The sequence below is a fragment of the Anoplophora glabripennis genome, unplaced genomic scaffold, assembly GCF_000390285.2.
Source record: "Anoplophora glabripennis isolate ALB-LARVAE unplaced genomic scaffold, Agla_2.0 scaffold803, whole genome shotgun sequence".
Classification (NCBI taxonomy): Eukaryota; Metazoa; Arthropoda; class Insecta; order Coleoptera; family Cerambycidae; genus Anoplophora; species Anoplophora glabripennis.
The window spans coordinates 201,218-213,712 of NW_019416919.1; the positions used below are offsets into that span (position 1 = coordinate 201,218).

At 32.0% G+C, this 12,495-nt stretch overlaps 2 protein-coding genes across 2 annotated transcripts; both read right to left on the minus strand.

Moving 5' to 3' along the window:
* Positions 1–3,408: 3,408 nt before the first annotated feature.
* On the minus strand, positions 3,409–6,763 carry LOC108913951 (diacylglycerol kinase epsilon). Its single transcript, XM_018719608.1, has 10 exons — positions 6,377–6,763; positions 6,158–6,326; positions 5,978–6,108; positions 5,761–5,908; positions 5,435–5,652; positions 5,233–5,378; positions 4,832–5,000; positions 4,588–4,753; positions 4,358–4,506; positions 3,409–4,130 (listed from the first exon to the last, which is right to left on the minus strand). The coding sequence occupies exons 1-10, from the start codon at positions 6,593–6,595 to the stop codon at positions 4,005–4,007; spliced, it is 1,641 nt and encodes a 546-aa protein (XP_018575124.1). The 5' UTR covers positions 6,596–6,763; the 3' UTR covers positions 3,409–4,004.
* A 709-nt stretch (positions 6,764–7,472) lies between these two features.
* On the minus strand, positions 7,473–12,238 carry LOC108913948 (DNA-directed RNA polymerase III subunit RPC5). Its single transcript, XM_018719606.1, has 6 exons — positions 12,098–12,238; positions 11,635–11,998; positions 11,321–11,577; positions 11,056–11,260; positions 10,784–10,992; positions 7,473–7,943 (listed from the first exon to the last, which is right to left on the minus strand). Exons 1-6 carry the CDS (start codon positions 12,152–12,154, stop codon positions 7,506–7,508), a joined length of 1,530 nt encoding a protein of 509 aa, XP_018575122.1. The 5' UTR covers positions 12,155–12,238; the 3' UTR covers positions 7,473–7,505.
* Between the last annotated feature and the right edge of the window lie 257 nt (positions 12,239–12,495).

A 12,495-nucleotide genomic window follows, 5' to 3' on the forward strand; every position in this document is an offset into this window, starting at 1 on the left:
CCTTTGGACTCAAGTACCTTTGGTTTGGTGCAAGTATTGTAAAAGTATCTTGCATAAGAAACTATATAAATTTCAGCAATAGACACAAAACAATCTGACACAATTTGGCTATTTCAAGTAAACTTGAAACAACTTGTATTAGAATTGCACACGATTGTGTTACCAGGGTTACTTCACCTATCCCGCCCGTAGTGATTGCCTCTGCAATTTGAGGATGCACAGACTGCTATATGTGACTTATGATTTCGATTCATATAAATTACTGGTTTATACATGCACTTTAACTGCACATACTAAAAAAATTTGTTCAGGACAATACTTTTAAGATATTGTAACTGTATATTATAAAATCTTTACATTATTTTTTCCACAGCGCCAAGTGAAATTTATCTTTTGATCATTCGCAGGACTTAAAAAACTCTATTGCAGAACTCGAATAGGGATATTTGCTGCTTCACAAAATTTTAATCCAACAAATTATTTATAGGCTTCCGTCTCGACAGTAATAACACAACCTTTAGATGTGTTAAAAACGAGAATGATGAGTTCCAAACCGAGACCGTTCAAGAGCATGTGGGACTGCATTCAAGAGACAAGCAAAGGAGGTCCGCTTGCTTTTTTTAAAGGCATTTTGCCCTCCTTCGTACGGATACTACCTACGAATGTCTTAGTGTTTCTATTCTACGAGCAACTGAGGCAACATTTTGGATTCTTACCTGACCCTCCATGAATAATATAACAGAATTTTCTTAATGTATTTCTAGGCATTTTTATAAAGGTACGACGTACATGGCCTATTTTTTATCTTAGATTTAGTCTCGTGATTTTGGTGGTAGTTTCAATGTACGACGAAATAAATAAAAAACAAATGCAAAGTATCATATATTAACTGCATTGTTTAAAAGCTCCATTTATAAATTCAATCTAAATAAGTATATGAAAGGTAAAAGGTGCAGTTTTATATGTTATATTTAATTTGCTCTAAAGGTACAATATTTTCACATGTAATCTTTTAAATGTCAACACAAAAAAGGAAATAATTTTTATAGAAAGTTCACATCTCTATCACACGACAATTTTGCTTTAATTATACACCTTTATTCTCCGAGGTTATTTTATTATCATCATACATAATTAAAATTAATAATACTTAAAATCAAATTTTTAATATAAAAATGAACACAATGCTCTACTGAAAAATTATATCTGAGCTGAAAAGTAAATGATGTTAAATATAGAACAAATATATATATATTTAGCCGTGAAAAATCGTGAGAAAAAAAAATTTGACCGATTATACTAAAAGATTCTGTTTTAATTATACAGGGTGTAGATTTAAGTGGGGATAAGTTTTTTAGGGGTATACTTATTCCCCGGAATACTAACCTAAAATTACTTTTATTTGGATTTTATCAAATGGATGGTCGAGATAAAATTTGTTTTTTAAAATGATAAACTCTTGTCTACGCCATTACTGAGCAGCTCCCGGAACTTAGTTGTATGAGTGCATTTAGCAATGCTACCTTTTTAAACCAACTGTATGAAGTGGCAGCAAGAGAAACTGCAATGGAAAATAATTTTGCAAAAACATATTACGATTGTACGACTTTGCAACATGTTATTTTAAAGTCACCATATCTTTTTGCCAATGCGAATGAATTCAAAAAAATTGAGTGTAAAAAAAACTGTATTTTTTGTATGAAATGGAAAGTAATATTGATATGGTTATATTATAGTTGTTACAATATCAACTGGAACCTGTGAATCTTAAAGCACAGGACCGTCTGCACTTCTCTAGAAATTTCTTCCTATGTTTTAGCCATGATGTGTCTCGTAATTTATACTCGAATAGCCATTGGGCGAGTCCGGTATTGGTAGCCCAGTCCACCTGATGTAGAATCGACGGTGGCGCACTGGTCGTCAAAGCAAACCTGTATTGTTGGTCCACTAGGTCGTAAATAATTTTTTGCATGGTATTCTATAATTAGTTTGGTGTCGAACGCGGTTCACTTCGCTTTGTCAGTGCCGTGAAGAGCAGTGCTTGGCTACATTTATTGTTGGTATAATACGTATTAATAATTATTAGTTAATATTAATATTAATTATTAATATTTTTTCACATCGTAACCAGTAAAGGGCGATAGTTATTAAAATAAATATTATATGTAATTATCTAGTAATTTAGCATGGCTTTCTGAAGACCCTTTGAAACGGAAGATAACGAAATACCCCGGGAAAATCCCCAAATAGTCGAGCTGGATTTTTTCCAAAGCATCGAAACAAACTGAGAGTTTAAAAACAAAGATTTACACGTACCAAGTCAACGTAATATTTTAAATATACAGGGTCGGAAAGTCCCCATGGTTCATCGACCGTTACGTGAGAGCGATAAAGAAAGTCATAGAAATCCGTGCGATAGAGAAAGATGGGTATAATGAATAAGATCCACTTCTTATTTGTGGAAGGGCGAAATGGGCGGTGACTATTAGACGCCTTCATTATAGCCATCCTTCTCTATCGCACGGATTTCTATGACTTACTTTATCGCTCTCACGTAACGGCCGATGAACCATGGGGACTTTCCGACCCTGTATATAAATGTTTGAAAAGAGAAAATAGTGAACAATGTGATAAAGAAATTAGGAAATGGATTAGCGAATTAACTAAGATATCAAAAACGACAATTTATCGCGTAATTAAAGAAGGAGACGTTATTAATCGCGGTACAAAGAAGAAACGGAAAAATATACAAAATTAAAGAATATTGACAATTTTATCAGAGATGTAATTTAGCGTACAATTTATATGTATAAAGAAAATAAAGTTCCGACTTTAAACATGACTCGAGACAAATTAAGCGATTATCCTGATTATAATTATAAATCTTTAGATACTTTACAACATGTTTTATTACAATGCAGTTTTAAACATAAAAAATTCGAGAATATCGTCAACCAAATAGGAATATAGGAATATAGTATTTCTAGACGAGACGGAACAACATTTTTCTAGACGCCTATGGATTCCGTAGAGTTTATGAGTTAAATGTTTTTATGCGGTTCCAACTGATATCGTAACAACTATACTAACTGTCAGTAAAACTAATTCATATTTTAAAATAGTAATTTTTGCTGTTTTATAAAATGTACAGAATAAAAAATACTTATTAATTTGATAATTTGAAATAATATTAAATCATTGAAGTTTTTCTTAAAATGTATTTTATTACATGTGTGGTTATTGAGGTTACATTAGCGGCAGAATACGAAAACTACGAGAAGGTTAAAAAAAATCAATTTTCCTGAGAGAATTAGAGAAAACAAATTTTGATACATATTTCAAAAAGTCAAATTTACATCCCCATTCAAAGTTACACCCTGTATATTATTCTGAATTATTTTATTGGCAATTAATGAAAAATCTTGACATAAAAATATACTACATATAGAAATATCGCGAATAAAATTCATATTTCATAATACTAATAGAAAAAACTAACAATCTTTGGCATCTTCTATGTTTGGAATAAAACTTTTGTACTTAAAGTATTTAATTATCTAAGTAATATTTGTATGAGAAATATATAAGTACAATTAAGAAAAAATATTTACTAATTAAATACAAGTTTATTTACTGATATTTTTATGGCACTGAATTTTAAGGACATTTTTTAGTACTATTATTTTTTTCATAAAAAAAATTGTATAAAAAAAATATATAAACATAATAATAAAATCGTCTATTACTAAACAATGAATCAATTTCTAAATATAAAACAATTATTATAACATTAATATTGCAGGGAATCATATGATTTACAACTTTTTAAAACAAAAGCATAAAAAAATAAGACATTCAGTGCATTTTTCTGTACTACTCCGTGGATATACATACTATACTATTCGATAAATTTAATATCTTGCAACAAAGAATTCGATTATATTAAACAACGGCCAGCATATAAAGATATAAACATGAAGGTGCAATCACAATTAGTTGGAAGATTAAATTTTGTTGCCCTGATTAACCAGAACGGGGCATCGGTTAACAAAGGAAACCCTCAACTTACCAGGATGTTGCTCCCATGGTTCCCCGTCTATTTGGATCGGAGCTTTTTCTTTAAGTCTCACCTACAAAACATGCATTTCAAAGAAACGGAATGTCACTATTTTTTTTATCAAGCTTTACAAACAGGTTGTCTATTCTATTACACAGAGTGTTACAAGAATTATTAACAATTTTAGTTGCAATTGCAAAAAATGCAACTTTAAATTTATTGCCAAATAAAGGAAAAAAACGAATTTGCTTACAAACGTTTTATACCCCTCCTGCAAATTATTGTAAGAAATTTACAAACCTCTACAACTTTTGCCTGGCCTAGTTTCAGAGGGCACGACAGTCCAACTTGCAATTGGGCCATATGGAATGACGAGTAAATGCCGACAACCTCCAAAATGCCGTCATGATAAGACTGGATCATTCTCGTTCCGCTATCACCACTCATACCTAAAGGATGAGATTAACAGTAAAATAAGATATCTTTTTAGTGAAATCAATTGATAAATCCTCTTTTAATAAAGCTTTTACCCCACAAATTCACTCCAGCTCCCCAAGACGAAATATTGAGTATTACGATAGATTCTAATTCGGGCAAATTCACATGCACGCCGTCTAAATATAGATCGATCCGCTGTTCCAAATTCTTGCAATTAGCATTTACAACCTGTTGGGTCCCGAAGCACAAATACAATATCTAAAATGTAAACGTTGTTTAATGTGATAGATGATTTTTGAGTCGAATAAGTATCTCAGTAAATACAAAACTACTTGCCTTATTAAACAATCTGCTCCCGTATACGTAAAAAGCACTATCTCTAGTTTTATGGAAATTTAAAGCTACTTGGGCATCAACACCTACACTGAGATAATTATACATAAAGTAAGTTTTATTGGGTAACTTTAAGCCTAAATGTCTTGTTGAGGTCATCTCAACTTTCCACCTAAAAATGATTTTTTCTTTTAAATATGATTTATTAAATTTGAAATATAAGACAAAGTAATAATTTTTGTATTAAAGCAATCCTTGAAATGTAGAACAATGTGATACCAAATACTTCTTGAATGAATTGGTGAATTAATTCATAAAGGAATTCATTAGTAGATTGTCAAAGTAAAGCTGGTGTTACAGACATCAAACAATCAAAATTTAAAAGCGTAAAATTATTGACATACCTATCTAAATCTGAGAATCTAGCTTCCTGTATGTTTTTTAAAATAGTATCAACTTGTAATTCTGCAGGATTTTCCTTGCCCCAACCCAAAACTCTAGACAGATCATTTCCAGTACCTAAAGGAATAATAGCTAGAGGCGGTTCAGGCTAAAACGAGATAAATTAGGAAAAGAATGTACAACTCGATATGTTTAAATCCTTACATCGAGATCCAACTTATGGGATGTTGTTAAAACCCAAGAAATCGTCCCATCCCCCCCACCAACCAATATATGCACCACTTTAGGAGCTAAAAGGACACACCACTGCAGTGCAGCAGCAGGTTTTCTCTCGTTTAAATCTATAACTTGAACGGGGTTCAAATACTTTCGAAATTCCGATAAAACCACAGCTCCGTCACCATTTCCTGATTTCTTATTAGCTGTTTTTAAATTAAATTAAATATTATTTTCTACATCAACATTCACACTATTATCATACGCAGGAATAACAAACAGTAAATAATAAAACATATATATAATTTTTGTACCTATCAAAACTAAAGGGGTCCATTTGTCCCAACCGGGGTCTTTCACACCTCTTAATAACAAGTGTTTATGTAAAGCACCCTTGCGCCTAGCAACTTGCACGCACCAAGGGGGCACAATCATATTTCTGTAAGGTCCAAAGTCACATACCTATAAAATAATTTTCAGTTTCATGGAATACAAAAACTGTATCACCCGATAACAATAATATTACAATACCTCTTCAACCTCTGGCAAACAATCTTTATGCACCGTTCTTTGACACCAGCAACACTGATAATCCGTTAAACCAAGCTCCATAGAACAATCCTCATCGCATATAGTGCAAATGGCACCCAAAGGTAAATTACCTGCATCGAGTGTATATTAACAGATAATAAGCAGAAATATTTGTCTTACCTTTCACCCAGTGATGAAGATGGTAGTCACTACCGCTAGTTACTGCTTTGCATGGCAATTTCTGATTAGCCTTTTTTACACAATCAGGATCTGCACAGACACCACAGCAATCGCAATATACACCAATTCCATGTAGTAAAAATGATTCACAAATAGAGCAATACCAAGCCTATAATTTATTTCAAATAACGCTAAAGACTAAGTCTTAATCTTACTTACTTTTGATGTGACTTTAATAGACGTCCAGCTGTGGTTTCTAGTGGAGTCCCTTACTGGTACATTAACATCTGCGCTAATTTTTTTGAATAAATAGAAGCTAAGACAACACACAAGAAAAGCACTAAAGAACCCTGTCAGTCCGAGAGGGGGATAGAGGTCACCAAAAATCCACATTTTCGGGTTAATGTGTTTGTTCAAAATTTTACTGAAAGCATTCATTTCATTAGGATCAATGATTTAAGTTTAGATTGTAAATAGGCACGTTTGAAAAACATTACGTCTTCTTAGTACATAAACTAGAACAATGAAAGTTTAGCCATTACAATGATGGTGCAAAAACCAAAAGCACCTCTAAAATTATTTACATTTTCTTGTTGTTTACGTTCTGTCAAATCCAAAACCCAAATGTCAGTTGCTGACAAATAACAGTTTATGGGGGGCTTTCGTTTTGACAAAAAGAGTTCCTATTAGATAACAGTTGAGAGTAACTCTAATTTGCTATTAGCTACTATTTTTGCCAAATCGAAAGGCCCTTTTGACAGGAGCCTAGATAAATGATGACAGGAGTAAAAAATAAACAGTTTTTGACAGGAGTCAAAATATAAGTTATCCCATCAAATAGGAATATAATCGATCTCGATTTCATCCATCGTTATTTCTTTTAGGTAAATAATTTATTACATACATTATTCACTTAGTTAATAGTTTTCAAATATATTTTTCCGTCTAGAAATTGTCTTGTTGCTCATTCTTGGCAGTAGGCACGACAAACATTAGTAACATTCTGCACCATCAGGTTCGACTCGTGAAATTTTACCAACCACGGAAATTTTAAATATTTCGTTTTCTACAAAAATTCATCTATCAAATTTTTAGTTTAATTTAAAATAAAATAGGATCTAATATATGTGGGAAAATGGGAAATGTTTATTACTGTAGTTATTTATTAAAAATTATTAAAATAAAAACCACCAAATTTGATTGCTCGAATATCAGCTTTAATAAATATGATACAAGCCTATTATAAACAATATAATTTTAATAGTAACAAAATATAATTACAAAATCTCATTAGTGTATACTGTAACAATAAAAATAAATTAATTTAAAAAAGTCACTAAATCTGCCATCAGGAACTAACATCCGCTGGCACATTAACAAGATTATTAACTTTAACAGTCTTATTTTTCCTAGAAGCGACCGGCGACTTATTCTTTTCAGTTCCTGAATCATTATCGGAACTGTATATCACTCCGTTCCTCGGTTTACCATCCTCGCTGATGCTTTTACTCTCACTACGACTCTTCCTGCGTTGTATCCTAGTGTCCTTCAAAAACTCACTTAACTGATGAAACCGATGTTCCCAGAACAAGTTTTGTTTTTGTACTAGATCACTATGCTTGTTAATAAAGTCTGTATCGCTGGGCAAGTTCAATTCCCAGCCCTTACTGTGGCTGCGCAGACTGGAAATGCCGGTAAAAATTTCCTTCACTTCCTCCGAAGGGATTTTCACCATTGAGGACACTTTCTTCCTCTCGACATATTGGTTCTTCGTAAATAGATATAACTGAAAATAAACAGGTGTTTAAAATCTGTATATTTAATACTGCTACATGGTATTGCAATATTGCATCGACAAAATACTACGGGGGATTCTCTAGATCTACAAATACTTCGTCCTTGAGATAATGAGTTATAGTTTCAATAATTTATTTTATCCTTTTTCTGGTGGGATATGCTGTCCGGTTAGGTTACCAGACATGAAACCACATTATTACAGGTTTACTTAAAATGTTACAATGTCATAAAACACTGTGACAATTTCTTTATTGTTTAGTAAAGTTAGTAGTCCAGGGAACAAAGAGAAAAATAGGGTAAAACTTCTGAATACTTTTAGTAGATCTGATTTTTATGAAAATTTGGAATTAAGCTTATTAAGCAAAAAGTTTGGAACCCCCCTATATCTCAAAAAATACTGCTCAAACAAGAAAATGATTAGGACAAAAGTTGCAGGGTTATGAGTGAGCAATCCAATGGTGACCTTGACCATGGCCTTCAAGGTCATTTAGAGGTCGACCTGAAAATTTTAAATGGAACCGTATATTTTTTACCCTGGAAATGGAAAAAATGGAAATTTTTACGTTTAGATCTGACCTTAACCATGACCTTCAAGGTCGTTTACGGGACAAGTCGATTTTTAATAAATGATCCGATATTCTTGACTGCAGAAATTGAATGAGCGTAAAATTAAAAAATGACCTATACCATGTCTTTGACCATGACCTAAAGGCAACTGTAACGTCAAATGTAAGCAATGAACTTAAGTTTAATAATGCTCTTATGAAAAAAATTTAACGGCAAAAATTTTCTACTCGACCTCTAAATGACCTTCAAGGTCAAGGTCACCGTTGGATTGCTCACTCAAAACCCTGCAACTTTTGTCCTAACCATTTTTTTATTTGAGTAGTATTTTCTGAGATAGAGGGGGTTCCAAACTTTTTGAACACCCTGTATGTATTATAAATAGAAATCTTTTCAATAGTTTATAGTATTATAAATAATTTATTACAATATTTCAACCCTTAAAAACTACCCCTAATAACAAAATATTCTGTAAAAAAATATCTATACTTTTGTACTCTTCAATATTTTTCGTATCTTTTTTATTGTTAATGTTATTTTCAGACATGTTATTTTTTTGGAATTAAAAAAACATTTTTTTCAATCAAAACAGTATTTTCGAAAATATGCATTTAAACTGCTTAAACTCTTATATAATATATTGTTAGCACATAAAAAATGTAAATTGTAGAAAGATTACCTCCAATTTTAAATCTCGAGAAAAATTTATCAGTTTTTGTACTGATTTTTTTTCTGAAAAAGCGAATTGACAGTTTTATTTTGAACATAACTCTGTTAATTTTTCTGCTAATGGCTTAAAGTCAAGTTCATTTTAAAGATTTTTTAAAATACTTTAAAAAATGTTCTGTGCATTTTTCTTGAAAAATAGAATTTTTTAAGTTATTTTATGTTAAATACTTCCAATTTAGTTTCTGGCGGAAATGAAATTATGTTCAACCACCCGTATCTCAACAGCTATTGCACCTACATAAATGAAAACAAAACTCAATATTTTTCTTTTTCTGTTTCATATTCTTTATGATGTATTTTTTTATAGAAAGTCTATTTTCAGAGTTATTCGAGAAAAACTACTGAAAAACGTCTTTTTTAATAAAAAATGTACATTTTCAATCAACAATAACAGAAAATACAGACTTGTCGAAAAATGTTCATAAGATACTTTTTGCTTAAAATTGATTGCTTTATCGATTCCTGGGGTTATTTTCAATAATTATTTTTCGCCCCCTAGAACTCCCTGGGCAGAAGCACTCATCGGCACTATATAACTTTTGTTTCTTGAGCTATTTTCTACTTACAGTCCATGTTTCATGTCAATCGGTTCTGTCCGAAAGAATTTGGAGAGAAAACCCTTGGTTCCCTGGACTATAGTACTGTTGCAACAAAAAAATTTGGGGGGATTAGAAGGTTTTTGTTTCCAAACAATAAAGTCCTAAAAATTATAACACTCTATATGCACAGAAATGTTGTAAGAAAAATGTGTACAACTGTTCTGTCAGCAAATTTAAATATCCAACAATTATTCTCTAAGAAATGAACATAATTTGAGTGAATCCCAGATTACAATAAAATTTTGATAACGTATAAATATTAAAAGGTCACACCTTACCCGATTACAATTAATATATGAGTAATAATCTTTTTATCTTTTTCGGTACTGCTAATATTTATGTTGTATACATGATTAATAATTTTGTACTTTTTGGAACTAAATATCACACCAGTCACTAAAATCAGTGTGGACATAATTTGTTTTACCTCCTACAATGTAAGGGTGTCCAAAAGCATAAAGCATACTTCAAAGACAGCATCTACATGTTTTTAAGATGATTTTTAAAATATTTCAATAAAATTTGGTGTAGTCAGGTTATGCTGAAGATAAACATAGTCTAAATATGTCTTTTCCCCATACTTTTCTGAAAAATTGAAATCTGTAACACGCATTTTAGCAACATGAACAAAAACATCTTTTTTATAGCAAATAAAGGGACGTTTCCTAAAGCAAATCTGTTTCCTCAAAATCTTTACATTCCCTACTAACATAAAATATATAATAAAAAACAAAAAAAATGTTTAGATATTTTTTGGCAATTTTTATTTTTTAGCAATGTTTTAAGTAAGAAATAAGCATGTCCGCACCCCAAAAACTTCTTCATCAAGTTCTGATAAAACAGATTTAACCACGTTAAATAGTTATCCTTTTCGTATCTTTTTTTAATATTGTAAGTATTTTTATTATATATAATCAATAATCAATTTCCAACTTACAACATAATCTCTCGCTCGACACATAAGTTCCGCAGGAACACCACTAGTAGCAGACAAAGTATTTGCAGGGTATAATACTTCAGATTTAACCACCCAGTTACCCCTCACTAGAACAGCTACTTTTGGCAAGGTTCTCAATAAAATGTCCGGAGTTAGGCCTTCACCCCCTGCCAGTAACATTAAAAGCTGCTGAAACTGTATTATTTGAGCTGAAATAAAAAATAAGTATGTAGATTTATAAAAACGATGTTGGTAATATAAGAATACTATACCATCTTTCAGTAACAGTCGACATTGTTCGAGAATTGGCAAGGCTCTTAAAGCATGCAGGGAGAGTACATGCGAAGGTAAGCTGGGTTCTAAAGGTGTTTGTTCCTGATCCTCTGGTATCAGTAATTTCACATATTCGGTGTCAGTAAGTTCATTAACTTGATTAACGTCATGGGTATAGTCAGCTATCAATTTTAGCCGTTCCAACTACAAAATAAATGTAACTTGTTAATGACAGTCAAAAATACATAAAAAATGTATACTCACACTGCTGGCAGTCGAATCTTTTTCACACCAAGTGCATTCAGTCCACGGTTCTTCGGCACTTTTCGCTTGAATTGATTTAAAGCTGTTTTCTTTTGCCTTTTTCCACCTTTCGTCATTCTGTTTGAATTTCACAGTAACCTGTTGCGCAGAACTTGGTCCAGGTTGCTCTTCATCAGATTCATTGTTAGAGTCTACTTCCTTTTTTCGCTTTAAACCTTTTTCCATATAAGGAAAGTTAGGGCGAAATTGAAAAATGCCTATAATCAGAGAGGAGTATATTAAATATTGCATCACATTATATAATAATAAATCACCTTTCAATGCAGTCAAATGAATTTCAGAACCATTGTAAGCAGCCACAGCATACTTGTTAGCATCCGTAACTGCTTTACATGATTGGAGGAATACTTTATCTACAATTTCATTTTCGAAAAATGGTTTTTTATCTTTCTTTATATTATCGACGTCTCCATCTACTTCATGAGCTATAATTTCAGCCCGACCTACGTCAAAATTTGGAGACTCGACGTTTATAGCCAACTCTAGTTTTGCTTCTTCATTTTGGGGTTTATAGAAACATTTTTTAATTTTGTGTTCATTTGTGCAGTTTTTCCTTTTTAACGGAAATTGGAATAAATACAAACCATTTTCTAACCGCTTTGAATTGATTATGGGTATCTAAAAAATAATTAGAAGATTAAATCCTGATCTCCCATAGCATGTTGCGTTAACCTATATGCATATTTTATATTAATAGTAAAATTATTACTACATTACCTCTTTTACGATGGGATCATCAATGTCATCAGATTCTGAGACAACAGGTTCATCCATAATCTTCAACTTTAAAAAAATATTGCATGAATATTACGTGTGCACATAAAACTTTATCTACAGACTACCGTCGCCGACTGCCAACTGAAACTGATGCAAAAGTGCAAAACGAAAACGTGTGATAGAATGATAAATAGATAGAGGCATTTTCTGTGATTTCTATGGACCGCACGGCAACTTAATTACTATGAAGATAGTTACTTTACTTTACTTTGAGCACAGAAAAGCTTTGAGTTTGCCGAATTCGCGCCATTATTCCATGGCTAGAAATTGGCCTCAATGATTTGGGATCGAGGGGGATTATCCCTCTTTATCCTGCCTCATCTCGTGTAGGCCTGGAC